This window comes from Carlito syrichta, unplaced genomic scaffold, assembly GCF_000164805.1.
Source record: "Carlito syrichta isolate Samal-C Ts95f unplaced genomic scaffold, Tarsius_syrichta-2.0.1 Scaffold309276, whole genome shotgun sequence".
NCBI lineage: Eukaryota > Metazoa > Chordata > Mammalia > Primates > Tarsiidae > Carlito > Carlito syrichta.
In genome coordinates this window covers 1,480,872-1,496,144 of record NW_007253372.1, presented here as the reverse complement: position 1 = coordinate 1,496,144, position 15,273 = coordinate 1,480,872, and the positions used below count along the sequence as shown (strand labels likewise).

The following is a 15,273-nucleotide window of genomic DNA, read 5'->3' as shown; positions in this document are numbered from 1 at the left end:
TCAATCCTTTTCTTATAGTATTACGATAGTTGTTCAAAGTCCACTTATGAGTGAGAACATGTGATATTCAGTTCTTTGTTTCTGTGAATGATCACTCAGTATTATTATAGACTCTAAGTCTATCCAGGTTGCTGCAAAGTTGATGATTTTCTTCTTGATAGCTGCATAATATTCCATTGTGTATATGTACCACATTTTTTTAAATTCAGTATCTTGACCAACACTCGCAGCTTACACCAACACTCGCAGCTTACTGACCAGTGATGCTTGATGAAGACTTGCTCCACACTAATAAAGCTAACTACTGTTTCTTGCAGAGGGGTTACTGTTTTACTAATACTTTTCTTTTCCTGCTTTTTTCTGGAGTAAATTAGATATTGTTCTCAAGTTAGTTCTGGCCTATTGGTATTTGTATTAAGGAAAGTAATCAGTATTATAATAAATCAGGAGTGTATTGTTGCAGGATTTTCTGGCACTAGATTCATAGTCGGATTCTATTATATATATATTTAAAACTATTTAATTACAGTTGGCTATAAATTATTCTTCACACAATGCCATTTTGTGAAAGAGAATGAATAGTGGGTTTTTTTTTTTTTTTAAGTTTCTGAGAAATCTGTTTAGTCTTTCTCTTTGTGACATGATATACCTCTTTGTCATTGTGGAAAGAATATTGGCCTAGAAGCCCAGAAGTCTGAGTTCTGGTTTCACCTGTGCTATAATTACTTACGTTTATCATCTACAAAGTAAAGGTTTTGAATTAGATGCCCTTCCAAACTTTGTGACTTCTTGGGTGTTTCTTAAAATCAGCCTTAAATTTTAATGTCCTTGGATTGTACATATATTTTTTTACTGCCTTTAGGATCAGATGAGTTCATTGAATAATGATGAGATCTGGAGTCTAGTGGTTACTACCCTTGAAGTAACTTGGTCCTAGGAGCTCAAAGAGTGATCGTTACTAATTTTATTTCTACAAGAAAGGGAACAATCAGGGAATGGGGCATGTGGATATGAGAGTTGTTCTTTCTAGGCCAGATTGAATGCTTATCAGCAGAAGTCAAACTCTGGGTGATAAAATGAAGGTTGAAAGCTAGATAGTATTTTTTTGTAACAATTCTGCTTCATGTTTCCCCGGCAATTCTCTTATATTGCTACTTTTCTCTGTGCTTCCTTTTAAATTTTCTTTAACAGTATTATAGTGTCATAAAATGTACTCATGTTTTGAGTATTGAAGTTCATTTGGACTAAGAAGTCTAGGGACTTGGGTGTGTGTGGTAGGAAGAAGATCTGGCTAGAGTTGAGAAAGGACAGGTTGGGGTTTAGAAAGGGATTAGGAAGGGAGTGGAAAGAAAAAATAAAGCAAAAGCCTGAGTAATAGTTTAGTAGTTACTTATCCCAAAATATATCTTAATGTAGATAATGTGACCCAGATTCAGTTCTAAGATTTAATAGGTCATTTTCTTGTCTATATTAACAAGTTTGGGAAACGTCTTCTTGATTACTGAGGATGTAGTTCAGATCTTTCTGTCTTAATTTGAAAAAAATTAATCTTTCATTGATTAATATTAATCATAATTCATAATGACTTCGAAAGATTATATTTTTAACTTATTTCTATTTCTGTTCAGTCATGGTCAGAGAGATACAGCACAGATTCTTCTATTTCGAGGAGCCAAATATCTGCCAGATAAAAATGGAGTAACCCCTCTAGATTTGTGTGTACAGGTATGTTTTTAGTAATATTTTCTGAGCCCTTTATCTTTATAATAGAAACTGAGAATGGTGACATAATTTTTTTACTTAAAGGGTAGGTGAAAATATTTTTATTTCGTAAAGAATATGACCTTTGGGGGTCCAAGATGGAGGACTGCTTGAGCCCAGGAGTTCAAGACTATCCTGGGCAACATAGTAAGAAATTGCCTAGTTGGGCTCCGTGGCTCAGCCTGTAATCCCACGCCTTTGGGAGGCTGAGGTGAGTGGATTGCCTGAGCCTGTGGGTTTGAGACAATAAATCAATAAATTTTATTCTACAATAAATCAAAAAATTAGCCGGGCGTGGTAGCGTGCGCCTGTAATTCCGGCTACTCGGAAGGCTGAGGCAGAAGGATCGCCAGAGCCCAGCAGGTCGAGGCTGCGGTGGCCGGGAGCGGCCACTACACTCCAGTCTGGGTGACAGAGTGAAACTCCAACTCAAAAAAAAAAAAAAAAAAAAAAAAAAAAGAAATCACTTCTACAAAAATATGAAAATGTTAGCTGGGCGTGGTGGGCACATACTTGTTGTAGTCCCACATACTCGAGTGGCTGAGGCAGAAGGCTTACCTGAGCCGGAAGAATACTGAGGGTGCAGTGAGCTGTGATCATGCCACTGCACTTCAGCCTGGGTGACAGAGTGAGACCCTGACTCAAAAAAAAAAAATAATAGTAAGACCTTTGAAAGGGACTTTGTCAGCTGGTGTGGTGGTTCATCCTGTAATCCCAGCACTTTGGGAGGCCGAGCTCCCAAAGTGGATTGCCCGAGCTCACGGGTTTGAGACCAGCCTGGGCAACATGGCAAGACCTCGTCTCTACAATAAAATAAAATAAAAGTTAGCCGGGTGTGGTGGTGCATGCCTGTAGTTCCAGCTACTTGGAAGGCTGGGGTAGATGGATCACCAGAGCCCAGCAGGTTGATGCTGGGGTGACTGTGAGTGTGCCACTGCACTCCATCCTGGGAAATGGAGTGAGAATCCAACTAAAAAAAAAGAAAGAGACTTTGTCTTTAAACTTGAATAATTTTAAGTCTTATTTTTAGGGTGGATATGGAGAGACTTGTGAAGTGTTAATTCAGTATCACCCCAGGCTTTTCCAGACTATTATTCAAATGACCCAGAATGAAGACCTCCGTGAAAATATGGTAATGTAGTTGTGCCAGTAGCTTGCACATGAACAAACTTTATTCATGGTTGGCATATATGAACTTTTATAAATGTGATTAGTAATTTTATTTATTATTACAAATCTTTTAATAATTTGAATTTGTGTGTCTGCATTATAGGATAAGAATGAGTTATTTGATAATTGGTAAACTTTGTACTGATATTTGGCCTTATGAATCTTCTGTCTTGGGTTTTTGGTCTCTTCCTTAGGATAACTAGAATATTACCCATAGGGAGAGGAGCATAATGTGAGGAGGAATATAATGTTGTGATTGATGATCACTGGTTTACTCAGCCCTGTATTTATATTAACTCTACTTACAGAAAAATTGCAGAGTTTAGAATTCTCTTAAATTTTAGAAGTTTGGAATTTGATTTCTTTAAATATACTTTTATTAAAATTCTGTCTATACTTTTTACAGTTTTTTACTGAATGATCTTGAACAAAGATATTATATCATTTTATCTCTATATTGACTTTTAAATTTATGTAAGGCAAAATAACTGTAAAGGGCTTGATTTTAGCTAATTAGCTTTAGGATACTTATTAAACTAACAGGCACTTAATTTTTTGATAAAATTTAATGATTTGCTATGTAATAACGTTTTTTTTATTTGTAAAAAATTTAGTTGCGGCAAGTTTTGGAGCATTTGTCTCAGCAAAGTGAAAGCCAGTACCTCAAGATTCTGACAAGCCTTGCTGAGGTTGCTACAACAAATGGTCATAAACTGCTTAGGTAAGTGTTTCCAAATAAGAGCAAATCAATAGGTACTGCTGGCTTCATCTCCTAAACAGTTTAGACTCTTGGATGTCTTTTTGTTAGTGGTAAGTTGCTATGAAAATTTGCTGACTTATCATGGTTGGTTTTGCTTAAAAGGACCAGTGTAATCAGCTTTTACTAAAGAGACTTTGTTCTCTCTAAAGAAGCTAATAGAGTAGGGCATATTTAAGTGAATTTGGGCTTATGTGTCTAGAATTTTATGAAATGATTGCTTAGACTAGCCATATAAGTAAATGTACACGAAGAAGAATTAGAAAGTAGTTCAGAAATCTTGGTCACTAATTTATAAAGCTAGGTACAAGCTACTGTTTACCCTTTCAGTATACTCTCAAGGTTTCTCCCTGAACTGTCCCTCTCAGTTCAATTCTTTATTCTTTCCAAAAGATTGTGTGATCTTAATGGCTTATCATTACATCTACAGAGATAATGCCTTTGTATTACTTGAATTTATGTATATAGCATTTTCCTTCCTCTATACTTCTACTTGGTTAGCCATCCCAATTAGGAGGAATAAGCTGCCACTGAGAAATGGTTATTGTGTTATTATTTCTTAGCTTACAAATTTGACCCCTTTCTAATCTGAATGCTTTTCTCTTTCTACTGTTTGTTTTACTAATCCCTTCTACTCTTTTTTTTAATCTTCAATCTTTTTTCTATATTTAATACTATTGGATTCATTAATAGAGTACACTGTAGACTTTACAATATACAACTTAACTTGAGATTTAGAATGTTTAAGCAAGAATCAAACAATGTTTAAACAACCAAAATTTCTTTTTTCCATTATTAAAAATAATAGAAATTAGCATTATTCAACACATCTTACTTTACATTTATATCTTGAAATATATATCTTAATCAGTTGCCTTTTCTGATAATACATTATTGTTTTAAGAAATTAAAATAATAGATTAAATTGAATAACATAACTTTTCAAAGATACTTCAGTTACTGGTTTGATATATCTATGTTTCCATAATTTGCAATGAGTAAATTCATCTACACACACACACATATGTAAATTTTTAAATTTTATTTTAAAGATGTGGGGTACAATTCAGGGTTGGCTATACAGACGTTGATTATGCAGGTACCCTTGTTGATGAAATGTGCCCCTCCCTCCCCTAGCAGTTTCCCTCAACTGCCAATCCCACCCCGTTTCCCTTGGCAGTTTTCCACTACTGCCAATCCCTTTCTTGTAGTATTATGATAATTGTTCAAGGTCCACTTATGAATGAGAACGTGTGGTACTCTGTTCTTTGTTTCTGTGATAGATCACTGAGTATGATCGACTTTAAATCCATCCAAGTTGCTGTGAAGTCCATGTGTTTGTCCTTTCTTCTCTTAATATACTCACAGATTGTGATCTTTTCCCACTTCTGTAGTTACAACTGCACTTTTTTCCTCCTAACATCATGTCACTTCTGTAAGTCAACTACATTATCAAGTTTGGTATGTTTTTTCTTTGTTTCAGTCTTCTTTAGGACTTTTCCTAATTTCAGATCAAAATCACATTCTGACGAATTACTTAAAAGGCCCTTTGCTTGGTTCCTTATACTTCATGGTACCAAGATCACCTTCTTGTATTCTTTTTAACCATTTAATCTTTCTTCAGCAGTTCTACTCAATATACCATTTGCTTATTTTAAAAATTAGTCTATTTTTATCTTTGAGACTACTTTTAGACTCTGTCTATAAGATTCACTGAATTCCAGCTTTCCATAATACTCTCCTTTTGTTTGGTCATTCCTAGTAATCTCTTTAGTATTCTTTGATGAAGCCTTTCCAAGATTCAGACATATTAATTAAAAGCATGGACTCTGGAGTCAGCCAGACTCAGGCTTGAATCCAGACATCACCATTTACTGTGTGACCTTAGCAGTTAACTTTTTGGAATCTCTTTTCTCATGTTTAAATTACAGTCTGTATAGGATTTTATTAGATTTTATTTCATTTTGTTGGAAAATGCTAGTAAGTATCTTAATGAGTTGTGAGAATGAGTGAAATAAGATAGTGTAAAATGCTAAGCAAAGTTTATACCACATAGTGGAGATGTTGATAATTATGTAAGTGGAAGATGCTGCAGATGATGAAGATGATTTGACATACTCTCATAATGCCATTTAACCTGTTTTTCTGCATTAGAAAACTTGTTTCCCTCCCTCAAATCTTTGTCCTGTTGTATGTACTTCCATAGTAATCAGAAAATACTTGTGTTTTATCTATCTGTGGTTTTATTTTCAGTTCATCTTTATCACTTATTAAGCAGGTACTAAGCTCAGGAACATTCAGATACCTTTTTTTTTCATTTAAACTTCGTAGTAACTTTGTAATTTAGATGTTATCTTCATTTTACATATAAAAGTTGAAGGTAAATGATTGCCAAGGTAATAAATAAACCAGCATTTGTATTCTTATGCATAAAGAACAGATTCTGGGTTCTAGTCCGGCTTCTAAAAGTGACAGAGGGATTAGGGGAATGGGAGAAACAGGGTAGGAAAAAGGAATACATGGCTAAAGGAAGTTTTAAAACGATTCTACTAAACTACTACTACCTTTCAAATGTTTTATAGAATCTGTTCTTCTTATGGCCATTAGGGCCTGTAAGTAGCTCTGTTGGGATTGGTGGTGAGTATTGGTATTAATCTTGTGTTAGCATTTATTGTACTCGGCTGGGTATGGTGGGTCATGCCTGAGGGGGTTGGAGAAAGTCACACCTCAGAGCCAGTTAACTTTTTTTTGCTGACCCCCAATTTTTAAACAAAGCTTCTCTTCCCTAATAAATTACAAATCAGGAAATTATTGTTATTATTGTTTTTTGAGTCAGGATCTTACTCTGTCACCCGGGCTGGAGTGCAGTGGCATGATCACAGCTCATTGCAGTCTTGATGTCCTGGGTTTAGGCAATCCATCCGTCTCAGCCTCCTGAGTACCTGACACTCCAGGTGTGTGCCACCATGCCTGACTAATTATTAAATTTTTGTAGGGACAAGGTCTCACTGTTTCCCAGGCTGGTCTCTAACTCCTGGGCTCAAGCGATCCTTCTGCTCAGACTTCCAAAATGCTGGGATTTTTTTTTTTTTGAGTTGGAGTCTCACTCGGTTGCCCAGTCTGGAGTGCAGTGGCCGCTCCCAGCCACCGCAGCCTCGACCTGCCGGGCTCTGGCGATCCCTCCGCCTCAGCCTTCCGAGTAGCCGGAATTACAGGTGCACGCTACCACGCCTGGCTGATTTTTTGATTTATTGTAGAGATGAGGTCTCGCTGCCCAGGCGGGTCTCGAACCCGCGGGCTCAGGCAATCCACTCACCTCAGTCTCCCAAAGGCGTGGGATTACAGGTTGAGCCACTGAGCCCGGCTTAATGCTGGGATTTTAAGCGGTAGCCACGGTGCCCGGCCTCAGTAAGTTATGTAAAACAAATACTTGTATATGTGGTAATCGTGCAGAGAAAAAGAATATTCACATCTTTCTCGTAGAATTTGAGAGTCATTGTAAGTTAACTTTTTCTAAGAGCTGCAACACAATACAGATAGGAAATAGTTACAACCAGTCTACATTTATTTCTATTTTGTCAACAATCTTGATGTAATATTAGATACACTTCATAAAGACAAATATGTAAAAATCAGTGCAAGCTAAATTAATGATTCTGTACATACTTGATTCTAAGTTACTGAAACAAACATACAAAGAAAGGTTTTACTAATGTGCTGTAGCTATCCCAGTCAAATATAGCATGGACAATAGTGGCTATTAGATTTTACTAATACTGGTAGCTGACAGCTAGATTTTATTGACTTTAAAAAAAAAACAATTTAATGATTCTTAGAATGAGAAAATAACATGAATATTGAAGTGAAAATGTCAAGAAATTTTTGTTCACATGTTACTGGGATTTAAAATGCTCTCTAATTTGGCACTTATCAAAATGGAATATTTGGAAGTAGACATTTGCCATTCCTGAATTACTAATTTTTATTTTTTAATGTTAAAGGATACCTAAAGATATCATAGAGAAAGATTTCAATGAATTGGATACAATATATACAGGGAAAAAGAGAGTAATATTTTGATAATTCAATTTATACAACGATTATCGTGTCATTCTGCCCAAAAGTTTATGCAGCTTTTTATTGTGCTTTTGTGCAGCAGGTTCGTGATACAAGATAACTGATGCTAAAGATTTCAAAATAAAACCATCCTCTGACCAAAAAAATAATTGTTTAAAGTTACATTATTGATTATTTAATCCAGCTCCTACAGTTTTTCTGTGGAAGAGTAGTAATTAATTGGTATTCAAGATGATGAACAATCCCAAGGTGCTATGGAGTTCTGAAGGACTTTCTGATTTGTGGAAGTTAGTTTATGTTATGTTCACTATGATAGTGTTAGTTGAATTTTAGTCTTCTCTTTTTTCATTGTGGGGGTATATTTTCTATATTTATGTAGAATCATAAGACAGCCTGTTATCTAGGGAATAACCCTGATAGTAATTTTTAAATTATTCCATTTGTGAATGTTCTGTATATCAACAATTGTTTGCTGTTCTGGGGTGGAAAGGAGATAAGGGGTTATGGATATAATGGCAGAGCTAGGTTTAGCCTCTTAGTTAAAACAATTGAGTTGTGGGTTGACCTGAGAACATGATCATTTGCTTCTCTGTGAAGTATATTCAGAATTCTTAAGAATCAATTTATTTATTTGTTTGTTTGATTCGGGGTCTTACTCTATTGCCCAGGCTAGAGTGCAGTGGCATGATCACGACAATCATGACTTACAGTAGCTTTGCCCTCCTGGGCTCAGGACGATCCTTCCACCTCAGCACCCAAGTAGCTGGGACTGCAGATGTGTGCCACCATGACCGACTAATTCTTTTAATTTTTTTTTTTTTGTAGAGGTGAGGTCTTGCTCTGTTGCCCAGGCTGGTCTCAAACTCCTAGGCTCAAGCAATCCCTCTGCCTCAGCCTCCCAAAGTGCTGGTATTACAGGTGTGAGCCACTGCTCCTGGCCTAAAGAATCAATTTAATTTGCAAATATTCTTTGGGAAAGTGAAATTCACGGGTTGTCTTAAAATTGGTGCCCCAAGAAACTAACTGTTCTGCATGGGTGATTTTCTTCATAGTTTATGCTTTGATGATTGGTTTTATATTCTGGGTGCTTAAAAAATAGTAATTCACTCATACGCAAGTCAGATAATGTACATTTGGTAACTTGCTGTTAAACGTTCCATTCTATCTCCTATCATGATAAAAAAAAATTTGCTCTAGTTATATTATGAAAACATATGGTAGTGGGATGAAAATGTTTTCAAATAAGTATTTTAAGATGTAATTTGGTTTATTCCCCCTAATCTGTTCATATTTTAATTTTTATTTTCAGCCTATCTAGCAATTATGATGCTCAAATGAAGAGTCTTTTAAGGATTGTGAGAATATTTTGTCACGTCTTTCGAATTGGTCCGTCCTCCCCCAGTAATGGAATCGATATGGGCTACAATGGGAATAAAACTCCAAGAAGCCAGGTGTTCAAGGTCAGAAAAGTATATGACGTTGTTAGGAAGATAGACGTAAAAGAGATGAATTTGACAAAGCATGCATTCATTAATCAGAAACCTCATGAACAGGACGTAAGTTTGGTTTATACCTGTATCACTTTTTAAGTTAGGCACTCCTTTCTCCTTTCAACTCTAATCAACAGCAAATCTTAATTGGTGAGCTTTCTATATTTTTCTCATAACTAATATTTTTATTCTGTAGTATTTTATTCTAAGGGCAGAGATATTTAGTGTTTACATTTAATTTTATTAAATTACGGTTTTTAATGTAATATGCAGCCTTTGTGCTTTTAAAATAAATATAATGTATATTTCATATTAGGAAGCAAAGAAAATACTCAGTTTTAATTTAGATTTTATTATTGTGTATATGTTAGGTGTGTGTCTGTATATGTATTTTTATTTATTTTTATTTTTAATTTTTTTTGAGTTGGAGTCTCACTCTGTCGCCCAGACTGGAGTGCAGTGGCATGCTCCCGGCCACCGCAACCTTGACCTGATGGGCTCTGGCATTCCTTCCGCCTCAGCCTTCCAAGTGGCTGGAACTACAGGCGCGAGCTACCACTCCTGGCTAATTTTTAAAATTGTATTGTATTGTAGAGATGAGGTCTCGCCAAGTTGCCCAGGTGGGTCTCAAACCTGCGGGCTCAGGCAATCCACTTACCTCAGCCTCCCAAAGTGCGGGGTTACAGGCTGAGCCACTGAGCCCAGCTCTGTATGTGTTTTTAAAGTAAGATTGCTTTCATTTACTGAAGCGTTAATTGTTTACTAACAGTTAATTCCTGGGATCACTTCAAGAAAGAATCGTTGAGATATTTTCTTAAAATATTTTATATTGCTCCAGCTGCCTCTTTTTTGTATAAGCACATATAGATGAAGTCCTTGGAAGAATGATTCCATATAAAACCCAAGGCAGTGATGCTACCTTGGTTAAATTATAACTTTGTAAACAAAATGAATATGGCTATAATTGTTATTTTTAATGTCTTCTTTTGTGACATTTTAAAGTAACATATTTTTGAAAAAGGTGTAATTTAATAACTTCATGTAATTTTTTAAAGATAATTTTATTAAGAGATTTTTAAAGTATAAAATTTGCTTTGGGGTTCATGAGTTACTTATATTTATTTGAACAATCTTTTGAGTATAAAATACAGATTATCCAAAAAGTGATAAATATTTTTATGTTTTACTTCCTTGAAAACTAGTTAAGGTTGACAGTTTTATTGTCTGTAAAATTCAACGCTAAATTAATGATCTCTGCAAAATTATTGTTTTTGTACATGGAAAATTTTTGGCAGATATGTAAAAAATGGTTTGCAAGAATTTTGACACTAATAGACCTAGAACAGGTATGATAGTCTTTTAGAAAGGTGTGTATATGTGTCTGTCCATCTGTTCTACTCTTAAAAAAAAAATTGTGTAGGAAAACGTTTAGTCGTATATGAATGGGTATGTGTATTGCCTTCCTTTTTTTTTTCTTATTGTGCCACCTCCTGGAAGAATGAAGTTATGCATCCTTTTGTTATTCAGGTTTTGGCTTTTCATGTACCACCACCTCCACAGACACTAGTTAAGAGTGACAACTTACTGTCTTTGTAAAATTTGTCTTCATTATTGACCTACTTTTTTGTCAGTGCTGTTTTAAGTGAGTTTTACTACTCATACATCATATGAAGTTGTTCTTAGTATGCTCAGGTTCACTCTGTTCGTGACTGAATTTACCCCTGCTTTGACTTTCTATTATCTATATTGAATAGCAAATTAAATCATTATCCAAATGAATTTATTTATATTCAATATTGTCTGATTTTTCTTCTTAAAATTTGAATCTTCTGCCTACTTGCTAATTATATCAGAAAATAAACATGTGCTTTGTAACCTCTCTATTAGCATGATTTAAATAGTTTTCTACCTAGGCAATCAGTATGAACAGAATAGAACAGAAGAGAATATCATTGTGTATCTTTTATAGCTTTTTATTTAAAAATAGAATCCAGACTTTGTGTTATATCTATGATATAATAATATGATAAGTTCTTTCCTTCCTGTTTATTTTGTTAGTATCTTTATTTTTTAAGTGTTGTTTTCTGTATCATTGGCAACTACTTTTGCCTCTACCCACTTATTTTTTTCTTAAATCTTGAACTTTAATTTTAGTAAAACACTTTTATTGCAAAACTCGGCTAATTTTTAAAAAACATTAATAAGTTAGCTTTTTTTTTTTTTTTTTGAGTCAAAGTCTCACTCTGTCGCCCAGGCTGGAGTGCAGTGACATGCTCTTGGCCACCACAGCCCTAACCTGCTGGGCTCAGGCGATCCTTCCACATCAGCCTTCCAAGTTACTGGAACCACTTACGCCAGGCTAAGTTTCTGATATATTGTAAAGACGAGGTCTTGCCAAGTTGCCCAGACTGGTCTCAAACCTGTGGGCTCAGGCAGTTCTCTTGCCTTTGCCTCCCAAAGTGCTGATATTACAGGAGTTAGCCACCATGCCCAGTGAGTGTTAGCTCTTAAGGAATTTGTTAGTCTCTTTCCATCCAATTTTTTGAATTAAATATATAATCTGGTGGGTTGACAAAATGAGTTATCATTCCACTTATAATAAGGGATAAAAATAGAAGCCACATTGTCACCCATGTGTGTAAGGTCTCCTGTTCATAGGTGATTCAAGTTATAAACATCTTTGCTATTTGCTGGGTTGCTGCCACGTTAGCCTGAAAATACCATTTTAATTCTTACCACATTTTGTTTAAGGTAGCAGTTGATCCCTACTTTCCATTTCATTAACTAGGTTCTCTAACGTATTACCTTGTTGTTAGAATTAACTAATGGTTTTTCTATTAAGCATGAGTGGGTTTATAGGCCATGTGTTTTTGGTAGGTGAAATTGTTTAACATCCTGTTGTTAGCTTTCTGATTTATTTTAGAAGTTCTTTAAGTTAGTCTTAACACTTGGCCATTCTTTCAGGGTTAAGAGATTTTTATCTAGTGCCTTGGGAACATGGAGTCATTTGAAGGAGAAGTTTGTTTTTATTATCAAAGCAGGGTAAACATGGGAAAGACAATTGAGACTTCCTGAATCTTGACTGCTCTTTTGACGTGAATAGTAAGCTATAACTACTACAGTTTCATAGACTTACAATTGGGAACATGGAGGCATTTGAAGGAGGAGAAGTTTGCTTTTATTATCAAAGCAGGGTGAACATGGGGAAGACAATTGAGACTTCCTGAATCTTGACGTGCTCTCTTGACGTGAATAGTAAGCTATAGCTACTACAGTTTCATAGACTTACAATTTGGAAAATTTGGAAGCAACGAGAGATTATGAATTTTTAACTTTAATATTTTATCTTGTGAGTTATGACATTTGACATTATCTAGTTGAGAATAGTCAGACTAACAGGATTTCAAGTACTATTAATGAACCTAAGTTCATAATGCTCTCCTACCAAATTTGTTCTTCACCTCAGCACATCTTGAAATATTTAAAAATTCCCCAACACTTTTGGGATTATAAATCACATTTCTGAAATATAACTTAGAATGTTTATAAATCATATATGATTGTCATATCATTGTTACTATAAGTCTGTGGAAAGGGTCACTCAGTAATATGAAATGAAGCAATATATTTGCAATGCCAAGAAACCTGCTAATATTTTTCTATAGTAATTGACTCATTATTCATTAATAATCGATACATGTGGTGTTTCATTTCTCATTTAATATGTTTTGTCGTTATTTATGAATATTGAAAGCATCATAGATATAGTATGCAATGGTTTCATTTTAATTTTTAAAAATTATTTTAATCCTTTTTGTCTGTGGCTGCTACCACAGCTAGAAATTAAAGTTATTTTCACAGTATTCTTTTAAAGTTATTTTCACAGTATTCTTTTTTATAATTGAGGAATGAATTTTCTGACAGTGAATTTTCTATCCAGAAGACAACTCTGTAGGTAAAGTCACCTCGAGGTTGGGGTTTAGTTTTAGTGCATGTGTGATTAAAGAAAGAAAAGGTGAGAAAAAGGAAAAAAGTAAAGAACGGTCCTACGTGGCTTACTATGTCTCTTCTTTTTTTACTCACTTTCTTCTCATTGTTTGCTGTGTTCCATTACTGAAAACTGTAGCTTTTCAGTATCTTTATTATCACTATCATTTTGGCACAGATTCAGTTTTTTCTTTGATGCTATTTCTGCATTGCTCAAAATGTGCCTTTAGTTTTTTACCCGTCGTCAGTGTTTGGAAATAGGACTACAGGTTTAGACTCAGCGCTCATCTGCATGATCAGCATGTGTCATTTCTTGCCTTAGGCTTCATCTCCATCCAGTGTGTTATTTTCTAGGTTTTATCCTTTCTCATTTAGAGGCCAATTATTCCTTTTTTTGTTTATTTCAAGCAGTTTACATCACCACCTGTTCTTTCCATTTTGGAAGTTGGTTTCTGATGTAAAGCTAGATAGTTTGCTGACATAAAATGTTCTTTTTCATCTTCTACAGCAGGTTTAATGTTTTGTTCTTGAAGTGAAACTATAGGCTCAACTTGGATCAGGATTAGAATTTTAAGACACTTTCAGTGAAAATTTCATGTCAGTGTTTATGGCAGCAGATGCTTCTTACCTTTCTTTAAACGGCTCAGGGACTCCAAGTTTTCTAACAGTTAGGTCTGTGGAAACTATGGAAAAACCCTCTATGGGTGAGAGAGGTGTTCATTTCAACCTCAGAGAGGGTCTGATTAGTTTCTCTTACACAAAGGGAAACGCTATACTTACCTGTCTATCTAGTTTATACTAACTAAACATTCATTGAGTGAGTGAGCTAGGTTTTTGTTGATAGTAATGATAGTGGCCTTGTTTGTTTTGTTTTCCACTTTTGGTGTAATATGTAAATAAAGCCACTTGGGGTGATTTAATTATCTGCAAATTCAATAAGTAAAATTCTCAAAAAGCGAATGTAATAGAAGCTTGAAGAAAAGCTGAAGATGTAGTGGAGGTATTTGTTAGATAATAATTGGGAAGAATTTCCTGGTAGAAAAGGTTATTTAACATTTTCTAAGATTCCAAATATAATTATATAATCTCTTTTCATAGTGGTCTTTAAAAGGAAGAACATTTCATTCGTTGAAATATTTTAAGGGTAGGCCTTTCTGAAGTACATGGTCTTGTTTGTAGCATTCTGTGATTATATAAGAATTAAGAAGTATAATTAACTTTTATGTTTATTTGCAGAAAGATAGCTTATCATTCTCAATAGGAATATTTAAAATAATGTAAGATAGACTGTTTAACCTAACTGCTTTTTGAACTGTTAATCTTTGTGATTAAAAATATTCTGGCACATCTTATAACAGTAATTGGGTATTAATATTCCTGCTTGCTTTTAAAATGTTAGTTATTTTGGGTCATGTTTATAGTTGATCTTATTTAGTATTTGGTTCTGTTGTAGCTGTTGTGATAACATATGATGCATTATTTAAAAAATAAAATGTCATTTGCTGTTAACTTACAGAAGACATTTCGTTATTCTCAATAGGAATATTTTAATACTGTAGGAGTAAGAAACATTGTATTCTCTCCTCTCTCTTTTTTTTTTTTTGAACGGTTAATCTTTACTTGGAATTAAGAAATTGCTAGTCAGAATTTTGATAAAGGTTTGGTAATATATATTTTTTTAAATCACTAATTTTAGAGATGGATTGTATGTGTAAGTATATATATGTATGTGTGTGTGTGCATCCATAAATATGCCATGTTTTATAATTTGTTATTAATTATCAACATTTGAGGAATTACATTTAAAGAAAGGGCACAGTAAACTAAGCTGCTTGTTAGTTTTTTTTAGAAATTCTCATTTTTTTAACTGAAAAAAGACTTATTTGTCTAATTTAAAAGTATTGATGTTTGTTAATACAGTAAATGTTAGGGTGATTATAATAGTAACATGTACTTTTAAACTAAATATTTGAAAATTAAAAGAAGATTGCTTATGAATTTCTTGTTAGATTTTAGTTTTTCCTCTTTATT

General features: G+C 34.4%; 1 protein-coding gene across 2 annotated transcripts in view; it reads left to right on the top strand.

Moving 5' to 3' along the window:
• Positions 1-15,273, top strand: part of HACE1 (HECT domain and ankyrin repeat containing E3 ubiquitin protein ligase 1) — a 100,506-nt gene that overhangs the window by 42,517 nt on the left and 42,716 nt on the right. For both annotated transcript variants that reach the window (XM_008067055.2, XM_021717090.1), the window contains 4 exons: positions 1,629-1,725; positions 2,792-2,893; positions 3,546-3,652; positions 9,075-9,225. In XM_008067055.2, coding sequence (XP_008065246.1) covers positions 1,629-1,725; positions 2,792-2,893; positions 3,546-3,652; positions 9,075-9,225 — 457 coding nt within the window. The remainder of the gene's footprint in view (positions 1-1,628; positions 1,726-2,791; positions 2,894-3,545; positions 3,653-9,074; positions 9,226-15,273) is intronic.